This window comes from Paralichthys olivaceus, chromosome 11 (genome assembly GCF_024713975.1).
Source record: "Paralichthys olivaceus isolate ysfri-2021 chromosome 11, ASM2471397v2, whole genome shotgun sequence".
Taxonomy (NCBI): Eukaryota; Metazoa; Chordata; class Actinopteri; order Pleuronectiformes; family Paralichthyidae; genus Paralichthys; species Paralichthys olivaceus.
Window position 1 is genome coordinate 20,454,338 of NC_091103.1, and position 14,631 is coordinate 20,468,968.

The 14,631-nt window shown below is 41.2% G+C and overlaps 1 protein-coding gene across 3 annotated transcripts in view; it reads right to left on the minus strand.

The window, feature by feature from the left end:
- Positions 1–5,958, minus strand: part of stard13b (StAR related lipid transfer domain containing 13b) — a 58,843-nt gene extending 52,885 nt beyond the window's left edge. Inside the window, exons 1-3 of one of the 3 annotated variants that reach the window (XM_020088269.2) lie at positions 5,692–5,958; positions 4,700–4,749; positions 3,267–4,317 (exon numbers count right to left, since the gene is read on the minus strand). In XM_020088269.2, coding sequence (XP_019943828.2) covers positions 3,267–4,196 — 930 coding nt within the window. In that variant the 5' untranslated portion in view covers positions 4,197–4,317; positions 4,700–4,749; positions 5,692–5,958. Of the gene's footprint in view, positions 1–3,266; positions 4,318–4,414; positions 4,624–4,699; positions 4,750–5,691 lie in introns of those variants that run through there. The other 2 variants (XM_020088268.2, XM_069534756.1) reach the window with 2 other exon arrangements.
- Positions 5,959–14,631: the final 8,673 nt, after the last annotated feature.

Sequence of the window (14,631 nt, forward strand, 5' to 3'; positions counted from 1 at the left end):
GACACAGAGGTTGACTTTGAGCTTCAGTCGATGCATGTTCACGTGTGAAAGTCGGATTTTAACTTTTCGAATCCAGAGCAAAAAGCTGAGGGGCATTGATTTCGAAAAAATCTTGACATCCTAAACATAAAAACTGAAAATATATAACAAAAGGAAACAAAAGACATGTTGTGAAGAGGACTAATTAGCCATGGGAGTCAGAAACAGATGCCCCTTTCTTGCACATGTTCAGGCCAAATCTGGAACACATTCACATCGTCTCTTTTCAGTGACATCCCCACAAGGTGCTACTCAGGAATGTGGCCACTTCCACACAGAATGAGACAAATTCCAGAGCGGGCTTGATGCTCAAGTGAGACACTACCCTTGATTCATCCCTCTGTGCCTTTTCCCTCGCGATCCTGGGCTCGACAATTGTGCAAAGCCCTCCATACCATGGCAACTGAGCTGGTATGAGTCAGTCCTTTAGATAAATGCATTAATGTTATCTTCTACAACAAAATGTGAGCTGGCTATAACTTTATCAGCGCAAATTGGCCACATTGAGAAGCCCAACACTGCGGCTTTGACATGGAAATGAGGAGTTAAGTGTGTGAGCTCTGGGCTCGGTGCCTGGTCTGCGCCACCCACAGAGAGTGCCAGAGATCACCATGGAGGTATCCAAATGTAGCAGCCGGTCATGCGAAAGGGCAACGGCTACCTGGCTACTCAAGAGGAATAAATTACAGTCTTAATATCCTGCAATGCAAGACACCGAGTGAAGTCAGTCATAACTGCAGAGCAGGGGAGACGGATGAAGAAATGTGTTTCAAGGGGGCATTTAGTCGAAGCTGAGATCAATGATGCAGGCAGGGCTGGGAGTCATGACTGTAAACACCATGCATACAGTGCCCTCATATGGTTATTGTTCAGAACTACATCCTGGGATGAGTGCATGAATCCTCTGTGTGTTTCTGCATTTAGAACGATACTGAACCTTGAATCTGCAGTCATGTATTTTATTATTTTTCAGTGACGCCATACAAACCTACATCATTCTGTCATTATTTGGATTAAGTGAAGATGATAAAAGCTCAAATTAATTAATTAACTGGTGAATTTCGTCTTTATGTCTCTAATTCTGTGACTTATAATCAAAATAACTTATTTATGATGGCTATTGATACATTTGCTTCCCATTTGCAAATTGCTTTTCATTATTGAATCTATTGTTTGCCCTCAATTCTGCATAACTGTAACTGTGTTTTCAAAGGTGCCAGACAAATTAAGTTTTTTATAATTATATTTATTACTGTTATTCAAGATTCAAGAAATGAAACTAAGTACTGAAGTCTAGAGAAGCAGCAATGACACAGAAACACTAGAATCTAAAAACGAAGCAGAAGCAGCAAATATATGCAATGAAATTAAAACGATAAAACAATAGAATCTCAGACTAGGATTCAAAACTATGCAAATTAAAAAGGTGCAAATGAGTGTGTGTAAATGATTTGCTCTTAATTGACTTCTTTCTAAGCCCTTTCTAAGTTTTTGGTCAGTGAAATGGGATATTTATGGTTTTTCTGGTTGTATATTCTATCTAGCATGTATGTATATATGAACAGTGTATAACTGTGATTTAACCCTGACATGAAATGACTCTGTGCATTCAGTGTTAGACTATAACATAAAAACAAGCAAAGGGAAGCAAGGCTGAATAAAACAGCTTGTTTTTTCCATGAAATCAATGGACTTCTGTTCTTTCCATTCTGCTGTCTGAAATTTAAGACTTTCTTAGAGTGATGTCCACCGTGTGATAACAGAGCGCGGTGGTGTGACACCATGAGAAGCACCGACCTGCTGTCTTTTGATTACATTTACAACAGACTCCCTGGATTCCCTGCATTCCTCCACTCTTCTCCAAAACAACCCATTCAGAGCAGAGTGTCATCCTGCACATAAAGCTGGCATTACTTCAACATCTAACACACACACACACACACACACACACACACACACACACACACACACACACACACACACACTGGCTTATCTCCACCGTCCATTTACTCTACCCTGTTGACGCGGCCGACTGTTTAGACAAGCATGTGCCATGGGATATGTTCCCTGCAGCTGTAAACATGTTTTAATGGATTTGAACATATTTATAAATGTCCTAATGAAACTCAGTAAATGGGCAATAAAAAAAACAGGGTGGTGACAGGATGGCTACAACCAAGGTCAGGGGGGAGGCTGTGCGAAAGGAGACTTAAATGTGCCTCGACTTGTTGAGGGAAAAGGGAGATGTTCAGTAATGTAAAGCTGATGCAGCCGGCAATGGGCTCTGTCAAAACGCCGCTGCCTGCCGAGGGAGTGAAGAGAAAGAAGAAGCTGTGTGCATTCCTGCTGGATCTGTGTCTCACCAGAACAAATGTGACTCCTACACACTTATACCAGCTATGTATTATCTCACTGTGTAATGGTGTCAGCTGCAGGAAGCTAAAACATATGCACCCTCGAAATTCTGTCTTGTTCTTCTATGGACCTGAAACAGCACTGATGTTCATCAGTGTTACTTCAAATCAGTAAGCAAAGAAATCTGTATTTATATACAATGCATACAAGAGCCTTTGATTAACTGACTTAACTTTTTTTGGGTGATTTATTCCTTTATTTCCCCTTTCCCTTCTTTAACTTGGAAAAAATATACTTGTCTACAACAACCCCAAGTTTTTTTATTTTCACTTGAAATACGATTCACATATTTAAATATATCACATTTGGTAAATGTACATGTCTGGACATAAATTGGATAGAAGTTGGAATTTTTCATGTAGTACAATTACAAATTGATGGGATTTATTGGATGTATGTTCCATGATATATTAAGGTTTGATGACATGTGTCAAGCCTTTGACTGAGGTAATTGATTGATTTAATCTATTGTTAGTAATGTCTTTGCATGCTGTACACCCTTTTCCGTTCTTTAATTTTACTTTCAAAAACATTTTATTTTCTGATTTAAAAAAAATATTTTTACTTCAGATACCATTCACATATTTTTTGCACATGTAGTAAATTTACATATACACAAGAGGTTCTCTGACTCATTATATAATATAATGCACCAGATGTGAAAAGATCAATCCCACATGTTTACAGGGACAGAAACTGGATGTTGAAGGTTGGAAATGTGATTTTGCATGTATCACAAAAGCATGTGTAGTATTCAGTGATAATACATCATTTTGTATTGTCGTGGTTATTTTAGATGAATAACAACATACCTCCTTACAGCTGGTGTCCTCCTCTGCCTCATGTCCGTTGCTTCTGTGATCGGTTTCTGCTCGAGCACTCACGGCTCCTCTCCTCTTCTGTTTGACTTTGCCACTTCTCCTGTGTCTGACATGGAGCTCTCTACTCTGAGGCAACTCTGGGAACACTTCATCGTCGTCATCATCACCATCGTCATGACTGTCCTCATCCTCCTCCTCCTCAGGTGAAGACGCTCCATCGTCAGAGCTCTCGTAAGCGTGGTTCTCGGCGGCAGAGGTGCTAGCGTTGTCAGAAAAGGTGATGGTGCCTGGTTTGTGCTTCACAATGCGCGGGAGATCCAGGAATCTCTGGCCTGAATTGTAGACGGGTTTGGGGACAACAAGAGGAGCAGTGGAGTCTGGGCTGAGGATGGAGCACAGGTCCTCTGGAGGTCGACTGAGGTAGCCATTTGAGATTGGCTCTAAATTGTGGATTTCTGTTTTTCCGCATTCACAGTTGGAGTTCACTGTCGGACCAGTCTGATGATGAACCATCTGGTCTGACTGCAGTTCTGTGACAGGTACAGGAAGTGGAGAGTCATAGCAGCAGTCTTCATTTGAGCTAGGTGAGGAGAACACAGTACATGCTTCATGAACCTGATCTGAGGCCAGTGGACTGTGGTCCAGAAGTGCGCCTGCAGGAATCACCTGGCCAGGCTCCTGAGAGCACACAGCCTCAGGAAATTCAACGTTGTTATGGCTAACAAAGACAAAACTCTTCTTCAGCTTGGTTTCGTCTTGATCCAATTCCGACAGCAAGCAGGTTTGTGCTCCGGAGGGACAATTATCCCCTCTGTGGTGCGGTGGGTCGTTTTCTGAGCACGACTCCTGTGTTGAAAATGCGTGTGATCCTAAAACTGTCAACTGACATCCCTCCGAATTCAACACAGGTGGAACTTCCATTTTAATTTGATTCTACAGTTTCCCATAATTCAAAACATAAATCCACAGGTATTTGTACTTGGTGTACTGGATGGCCATTTTTTAAATCCAAGACTCTCAGTCAAACCACGCAGCAGATGACCTGAAATAAACAGAGAGGAAAATATGTGAATGAAGTGAATTGAAAGATTATTCCCACAGACCAAAAGAAAAAGTAGAGCAACAAAGATTAAACATACTCCTTGGGTTGTTCCCATATGTGTCAGGATGTTACCACGGTTTAATGTAAAGCTTCTAGATCCAGCTCAGAGCAGCTCTGTGTGCCATCCAGCCGAGAGTTTGCTGCGAAAATCAACATCTGGATCAGGCCGGGCTGTTCAAGTCTGGATCTGTTTCACACATGATCGTGGTGACATCACTGCACAGAGGAATCTGACTGCTCTTCCCCAGTAGGTGATTTACAACACGCTACACCTTTCATCAGGACACTCGATGTACCTGTTGGTGGTTAACGTCCCACTCACCCCTTCATTACAGCCTCCCCTGAAACGCACCTTGGTCGGTTCTGAGACATCTGAAGCACAAAAGGAAAAACAAACAATTGCAATGCGGTGCTGAGCGATGATCATCAGCCTGTCCTTTTCCTCAGGAGACATTTTCAGAAGGGACAACAGAGCAAGTGAACCAGGAAACTTACAAAATAAGGATGACCTACAGGAGACCATCAACATCAACATTTTTCCTTCACGTTTTTAAAAGCGAAGCACTTGAATGTGCAGACTGAAACTCTGTGAATTGCATCACTTGAAAATAATCTAACATTTCAGAGTACTTAATAAAATGCACAGCTAAGAGATATTGTTTGTAATTTTGCACACATGGCTCCCTGCTTTTTCTGTGAGAAAGCTGCATTTGGCAGCACCTTCACCGTGGCCTTGAGACTCTTGACGCGCACACAAAACATATATGCAAACACAAACTTTCACACACAAGCAGATAAAGCAGCTCAGACAAGGACAACATTTCAAGTCTGAAGACACTTTTATAAGTCTGGCACAATGACAGAAAATAGCATGCATGCAGTATGCGTGTATTCGCATGTCCATACAGCGACATTACATAATGAGTGAATTAATGCTGTTGTAAAGCCTCCTGTAAAACCTACCCTTACATGGTGAGTGTGAAATGAGTGTACAGGAGATTAGGGCTCCTTCCAAGAAACCCCTCTTTTAAAAAAGGCTATGCAAAGAAGGTCTCATTATTCCGAGAAGAAAGCAGAGCAGATTTGAATGGAGGGAAGAAGTCACAGTGAAAATGAACTGAGGGAGTTGACTGGTAAGGCAAGACGACAACTTATTTAGAAGAAGTGGGGAAATAAAGACTCCCGTGCTGGAGAATTTCAACAGAAATGTCCCGAACGAGTCGTCTCATGCAGGGACAACCTGTGGTGTAACGCTCTCAACTCAATTCCAGGAAAATTCAAAGTTTTTGAAGGAGGAGAAATGAAAAATCTCACCTGCTGAGTGGGAAGGAGTTGTCTGTGTTGTCCCAGAAGTGTCACTGAGACCATGGCACAACAGTGACAGAGAGGCTGGTGGTTCCTGTAAGAGCCGAGAGGGTTGGACACCCCCTCACTGAGCCACACTTATGTCCCTATAGGCCTATTCTGCTAAAAGGCAAGCTTGTCATCACAGCTGCCCCCCCCCCCCCCTGCTCTTGTGTTTCCCTGGGGCCTGTAGGAGTGTTCAGCTAGCAGTGAGTAAACCATTCAGAATATGCGTAAGAGCGAGCAGAATGTGTACTTGTTGGGAGATGGAGAGGGGCGGAGAAATGAGATGGGGGAGTGTATGTGTGTGTGAGAGTGGGGGGGGGGGTTGTATCAGTGGCTGGCACTGTTAAAGAACAAGGTGAAATGGGTTTCTCACAAACAGGCTATGTGAAGAATGGCTGACTTCATCGGGGCGAACTGAGCGGGAGCAAGATGAACCGCCAGCCGTGACCTGACGCTTTAAAACACAGGGTCCAGGAATGCTTTCAAGTCGGAGGGGAAAGATGTGAAGTGATTTACTGAGGCATATTACACGTAGATTGAGATGATATGTTTGTGAGAGGATTTTGACGCTGAGCTGAAACCAAAAACATGTTTTCTCAGCTTTTTATGTGCCACAATTTAGAAAGTTTAAAATCTGCATCGCGGTTAATCTGTGGTGTATGACATTATAAATCCTGACCTAAGAGGATGCCTAAATTAATGTGAGGACAAACAAAAATCATGGAATAGTCAAAGGGACATCATTTGTATTCATGCAAAAAGCTCAAATTTTAAAAGGTGTGTAGGAAAGCAGAGCAGAGCACAACATGAAGTGATTGTGTGTAAAAATGAGTGAAAGTGAGAGATGAGCATGGAGAGTAAACATGAAGGGGGCATGTCTGAGCATCTGCTTGCTCATTGGCTTGAGGACTTGCTGTTTACGCGGCTCCTGGGCTCCCTGATAAGACAGAAGCACTGCGGAAAGAATCTCACAGTTCACACTCTGGACATTGTCCCTGCCTTTATGTCACGGTGGGATTCATTCCCTCTTTTGTTAATTCGCTTGTTCTTTGAGTCTCGTCAGCAGGGGCGAGGTGGTGGAGCCACGGTCACAAATCAACCCTTGGACTCAGAGTGACCTCTGGCCAGGGGCGAGAAAATGAGTGCTGACGGATTCATTCATAAAAGCACTTTGAAATCTGCCGCTGGTTGTCATTCTCTCTCAGCAAAGAACGTTATAACTTCCTCTGTCATCATTTTTACAAATGATCTGTAGCTTCTGCCTCGAGCTTGTTAAAACAAAACATGATGAATTAAGTGGAGATCCCCGTCATTGAAACCTACTGTACTTGCATAATAAAATAATTTTAACAAAACTTCAGATGACATTGAAGACAAAGGTAGAAATATTCAGCAGCCATGAGACAGCTATAAAGCCTTGTGCTGGAGCAGTGATATAAGATCAATCTGTGGTTGAGTGACATTCCTGATGTCCTTGCTGCATATCTGTGTTTACATTCCTCCCATTATATCAATGTTTGCATGGAAATGTTACCAAATTTAAAGTAGTACAACTCATGTCCAAAACGTCCAGAATGACCCAACTCTTTCAAATCATTTTTTTTAATCTTAAAGTTTAAACCAGAAGGTTGAATAGCTTAAAACTCAGGGAGCGCATACCTCTGGATCCACCAAATAAACCAGATCCTCACCAAAATTGAATGGGTTCTACCTTGGGTCCACAAAATTTAATGGAATTGATTCTAGTAAACAAACAAACACAGAGTAAAAAATAAGCTCCTCATGGCGGTGATAATTTTCTTGTGTAGTTTGTTCTCACACTGATACAGACCAAAAATGACAGTGGAGCAAGCAGCAGAAAATGTGTTGTGGGGTTTGTACCCAAACAAAAGTGTGCAGGTCCGTGTGAATGAGAGAAAATAATTAGGAAAAGGTTGGAAAGAGGAACAGACGACAACAGGACAGTATTGGGAAAACAGCAGCTCAAAGAATCGGCTGCACCTAGTGAATAGCAGCCTTTTCTGCGCCTGCTGCATCTGAGCTATGGAGGTGAACAGTCCAAGGCCATTGGGAGTGAGAACAGTCTGGCTCAAACACAGCTGGATGTTCTCACAAGCTGTAACCTGGCAGAACCCATTTGCCCCTTGACGGAGAGAAAAACACACACAAAAAGACTGCTTCTGTTAGAATCGGCACCTGGAGCAGGAGGAAATAAAGGAGAGCAAGGTCTTTGCAAGTTTTAAGGATTTGTCAGGAGGCAATTTGTCAATATTGCCTATCTACGGCAATGCTGTTCTGTAACATAACAGTACACATAGTATCAACATGTATATCAACATGCTAACATTTGCCTAATACACTACATGGGAGTGCCAACGCTAGATGAAGTAAAATTTGGACCTGATGATGAAAAGTCAGGCGATCACTTATATTAGTACAGTTAATCCTGACTGAATTTAATTACAGAACATAATAGCTGAGATGTTTCGCTTAAAACTACAAATTTGAACCTTGTGGTGGAGATAGAGAAAATTCAAAGGTTCATCCTCTGCGGGCCATGAATGCCTGTACAACACTTCTTGGCTGTATAAAGAATTCCTATTGAGATATTTCAGTGTTAAGTGCAATGGTGGACAGACCAAACCAACATAGTCATCGACCATATACAAAGCTAAGTCTACACTAAAAGACTTTGCCTGAAATATAATAAAGATTATAAGGACATTTAAATTCCAGTTTTTGAAAAGCCACGCTAAAATAAACTTTTAAACCTGCAGTCATAAATGTCGAGCTGTGTGGAAATTAAACAGAAACAACATGACGCTTCCTGCTGCCACTCACTGCTATGACAACTATGTCAAGACAGGACCTGGGGACGTGGACGTGCTGCCAAGGAAAACTACCAGAGATGGCAGGAATACCAAGGCCCAGGAGAAGATCCTCTCAGCAGGCGGAGACGCTCAGTGCCAACCGCTCCAGAAAGAGGCAACTGCGATTGTAAGAGGATATTACTGTTTGTTCTTGTCTGATTCTTCAGTGCGATAAGAATGATAATTTTTCAGTCCGTTCAACAGGAAGAGCGTAGGAGACCAACAGTGACAGAGTTCATGAACCACTCACTGAAGAATTGCATAACCTGAGGCTACAGACAGATATAAACGATCATTGTTTTTCTCAAACCAGGCAAAAAAGAATCACTTGTTAGTTTAATATTTGATATATTTCTGATTGTGTTCTGGTGTGTTATTGTTAGAAACTTTGTAAACTATGACAGTTTTAACAAATTTAACAAATCTGACATAAGCTTGTGCAAGATAGTTAAGCCCCGAAGAGCAGAACACCCAGCATCTGATACACTGCAAAAATAGAATCACCAATAATTACTAAATATTAACTTTTATTACATTAATTAATTTTTTTTACCATACATAGATGTTTGAAGTAATAGTTTGAAGGGTTCATCTTTTACCCCCAACCCAGAAGAGAATATACTAGAGTCATACTAATGATGGAAATTATAAGCACACAGGGTTATTGGAGGATTCTATAAACTTACAAAACTAGATGAAATACAATTAATGAATAAAATAGATTTAAAATAATAAAGACTAAACCAACAGAGGTATATATAGTTGTGTTGAGCATAAAGTCAACATGTGGTTACCCTATGAGTAACACAACATAAAATATATATATTAGGATGGACAACATATCTCCACTTCACTCTATTGTACAAAAATACAAAAATATCCCAGATACGTTTGCTGCCATCTCACGCTTTTGACGCAATTCGATAATCGGAAGAAGCTCAGAAACTCTACAATATTTCAGCTCCACGCCCACTAGAGTTTCGGCGGTGTAATTGCAGAGCAACGCACACACACCTACACACAACTATCAGTGCTCAGCCCGCTGCATAGGCTCCGTTTGAACAAATATCCATAAATGAACTACCTAAAATGAAATCTTGGAAAAAAAAATATTTTAAAAGTACTTTATTGTTTAGTCCGTGTCCCATCTACTAACATGCAGGAGGCATGATTCATGACCTACACTGCAGCAAGCCAATAGGGGGGATCAAAATGATTATGCTTCTTTACATTCTATGCATCATACCAATACAAATCATTTAAAACGTTCACGAGAGATTGAATGTGTCATTGAGAACATTTCTAATCACTCAGGACTGTTACTGTAAATCCAACAACTGAATGTTTGATGGTTTGTGAGAATATTTTTTTACAGTGCACAAGGAGAAACACATTCTGCGCTGTCCTTTCTCTCCCTGTCTCTTCTCTCCCTCTTCTCCCTATCATCGGTATCAGGGCGGCTGTCAGGACGGGGCAGACATGCTGAAGTGCCTGTGGTCTTCACATGGTACAGTGAGACTGAAGTCAGGCGAAGGGAATGGAGTTGCTGAAACATGTGGCTGTATGGTCACAGGTTTGTTCTGCCAGCAATGCAACATGTTATTTCTGCGCAGAACAAGAGTGAGTCTGATCCCAAAGATTGACAGTATGGGAAATTATTTTAAAAGAAGTTCTGCTCCTGTACCACTGATAAGATTCACTTCAAAATGGATTTACTTCATAAAGACAGTGTGTGTGTCGGAGCATGAAACTCTGCTTTCGTTTCATGCTGTTGCATTCAGCCGTCTTATGAAATGTGAACAGTTCCCGGCTGTAGAAAACAGAAGAGTGCCATGCAAAACGTAAACACCATTAGAAAACATTCCAATAATACCACAGTCTGACTCAATATCTCTGCAGCGCTTTCGACTCTCCTACAGATTCCGAGCATTCCACAGACCCTGCATGGGCAGATGTTTTGTGTTATCACTTCTCAGAGCTGGTGTGTGTGTGTGTGTGTGTGTGTGTGTGTGTGTGTGTGTGTGCGTGTGTCTGTGTGTGTGTGTGTGTGTGTGTGTGTGTGTGTGTGTGTGTGTGTGTGTGTGTGTGTGTGTGTGTGTGTGTGTGTGTGCAAAGATAACCGCCCATAACCGAGAAGCAAATGTAACACTACATAGGTCAAAATAGAGTAATTCTGCAATAACTTTGTTGTGTAAGAGTTTAAAAACATTTTCTGGGGGGAAAGTCCAACTGGGGTTATAGATAAAAAGGCAAAGTCATCTCATGTTATTTTGTATAATGTGATATACATTGAAATTATATCCACCAATACAATAGTCCACGTTCCCATTAATCCATACTTCCATCTGATCGAGGAGTGTTGCATGTAAAATGGTAAATATATCTTCACGGAACAACTTGTTTGTTTGTCTGTTTGCAGGACTACACAAAAAACTACTAAACAGATTACCACGAAACTTGGTGGAAGGATGCATTCTGGGTGGGGGAAGGACCCATTACATTTTGTTGCAGAACTGAATCAAAGGGCGGATCCATTTTTCCACTTTATTGCAAGATAGAGCTGATATTTAGACTATTTATGAAAAATATAAATACAAATCTGGATATAGTTATTTTCATAAAGGGACTGTTGAGCCTTGCACTGTACTGAGGGACATTCTTCAATAGTCAATAATATTATCTTTATCCAGAATCTTAACACTTCCCCTTATGGACTTCATCACACATTTTGTGTGCAACTGTTCCTGTGACACCAGATTACAACTTTTGTGTTGACAAAACACCGGCTGTTTATCACACGACAGCCACACGAAAAGATGCAAGAACTTAGTTATCTGCTGTCAGCTCATTCCTAAATAAAGATAAGAAGATGACATGTCCAGTGATAATGATGGGGGCATGTAAACATCAACTACAGTGACGGTAAATCATATGACTGCACAGTCTGTCTCTGCAGCTTGATTATAGGAGGAGCTGTGTGGATGAGAGGTGAATCAGCTCTTAACCTTTCATGTGACCGGTGGATTGTCTCTGAGGGACGAGGCAGCAGACACACACACACACACACACACACACACACACACACACACACACACACACACACACACACACACACACACACACACACACACACACACACGGAGTAGCTACAAATTAATTCACTTCAACAACAACCCCTGTCCTCACCTGCTGCAACTTGCTCTGCCAGCACTTGCAATCAACCACTGAATTCCTTCCGCTCTGAGTTGTGAGATGGGGGGAGAGGACGGGGGCTTTGTGGGCTCCGTGTTGTGATTGTGATGTTGTGTAAGTGACAGATGTGCTTGAATCCACTGTCTGATGCAAACACTCCCTTCCCTGCCAGGGGTTGGACAGCAAACACGTTTGCTTCCAAGAACTTGAAAACACATGCCAAGATGACAGGGCCATTCAGAGATGATGGGGTTATTCATTTGGGTGAACACACATTGCGTGCAGCCTGACATTGATCCCAACCATGTGTGAAACAAAGAAATACAATATGTATAGTCCAATGACTTCTTAAAGCCAAGTCCACGTGTGGTTGTTTTTGGTTGGAAATAGTGAAACTGTCTTCAGTCGGCTCAGCTTTTATTTAGCCTGATAAGAGACGAGGACACCGGATCAAAGCTGAGCAGTCGTCAGCTCCTTCTTTTGTCTTTGGTAGGAATGAGCGCACACTGCCGGCCTGAAGCAGCCTCACTCACAGTTGACTCTCAGCCGGAGACTCTCAGCAATGAGGCAGCTCTTGCTTCCACGTTAAACACTAATATTCAACACTAAACTATAATAATGTATTTGCAAGTAATAACTCTTAATAAAGATCAATTTGTTGATCATTTTTAAGTACCTTCTTTGCACATTTAGATTTTTAGACATGCATGTTACTGCTGTTCCAGACTGCCACTGATTTTAATATGCTATAAAAATATGTTGCCAACATATCAAAGTAAAAATCTAATGTGCATTAACTTTTCATCATTGCATCTGCGTATCTCACTGCATGGCGATGCACTCTGCATGTTGAGACAAGTTTGCAATGGAGCTGAAACAATTGTTGATGAACTAATTATTTTAAGTCAGTCAGAAGAAAATAATTTAGGAACTGCTCTGATAACTGATTTATAATTGATTTATCATTCCTCCACAGTACAATATTGTCTGATTCTCTCAATTTAGTTTTTGGGGATTTTTCATCAGCAAAACAAGTGTTATGATGTTGTTAAGATCACATCTTGTTTTTGTCCATAATTTTTATATTTTATAGACAGAAAAGGTGACATTAATTATATCCCAGAGCACAAAAACTGTGCAGACATGATGAAGTTAACTGTGAAGTAAAAACAACTCAAGTTTAATTTCATGCATGAGTCTGTTAATAAATCCTCATAAATAATAGAAAATAAATGATACAGTAGAAAATTAGAGGCAGGGTTTGCAACATAGAGAAAAACAGAGGCTGAAGAACAGATAGAAAATCTATATGTTAACAAATTAAAATAACCTTTGTTTACTGCACAGAGTGACTCAATCTGCCTGCCAGGAAACGTTTGAGTCTCTGAAATGAAAAAAGAGTCCCCTCTCCTCCTTCCTCTCTTCCTGCTCAGGTCAGTAATTGATTTTAGGTCTAATCTCTTCTCTGTAGGAGGGGACTTCTCCTCTGCACCTGGGGCCGGCGCTCTTTCTTTTTTCTTATCTGCCTTAGAGTACACTAGTCCCTCCCAGTGGGGCTGTACTAATCCCTATCCTCACACACACACACACACACACACACACACACACACACACACACACACACACACACACACACACACACACACACACACACACACACACACACACACAGGAGAATCCCTGAGCCGACAGTACACCAGACAGTGCCTTGAGGAGCCTGCCAGCGATGTAAAACCGACAGATGGAGAAGCAAAACCAGACACAATATTATTTTCAATGCAGTGATACAAAAACTGGTGTCAATCTACAGCAACAAAATATTCAACCCCCAGAAAGTGTCAAAACTCTGGACCTTGTAAAACAAACCTGCACACAGGAGAATACAAGAGATCTGGGTAAATGATTTGCTGCTTTGATCGCACCACGTCCCCTTCCACAGAGTCCACTGTCACTCTGAACTGTCACACGTAGGTTTGACGGAAGCGACCTGGTTTCAGCGAGAGGCCATAAATGATCCTGTGTCATTGTGATTAGCCACCACAGCCACAGCACACTTCAGCTTCACAGGAGGGGAGTTGACAGTGACAGCTGCAGGGGGGGGCACAGAGGAGGAGTGGGTGAAGATGGACAAAGAGAGAAAGTCCAGTGAATGCAGAGGAAAACAACTACTCTTATATACTGTAAATACACTTGAAAAGGGTGAACCATTTGTCATGGGTTGAAAGTTGAAGATTCTCACAGTAAAAGCAGCTTTCAGAATTTAGAGGGGGGGAAAAAATGAAAAGTAGAAAAGTATGAAAAGTACAGAATGAAAAGAGTTGGATTTTCACTGGGTCTGAAATGTCTGCAGAGAAAATTGGATTGGACAGCAGAGCGTAGGAGAGAAAGGAAAATTATTCTGTTAACAGAGAGGAGGTTGAGCAGCTCACAGCAAGTAGTACAAATGATAACACACACTTTTGCTCATTTAAATGTTGGGTAAAAATGTGTATTTTATGTACAGTGCAGTTTTAGTTTTGCATTTAAATTCATTATTTTTTCAATTATTATTTTCAAAATTACATAACTTGCAAATGCTTAAAAAACTAACTTGAAAAAAGACAGACAAATGCTCTGATGCTTTGTGAATAATAAGGCTTATAAGTAAAGTCGGACATGGTGCTACATCTACATTTGAATCAGTAATAAAAGGTTTCCAATATAACTATCATAAATTACTTCTGATTCATACACAATGTTTTTCACACTTTAGGATGACAAAAAGAAAATCGTTGACGTACCACATTCTAAATGCTGTTGTCTCCTGGATGTCTCCTATCATTAAAAGAAACTCACTAATAAT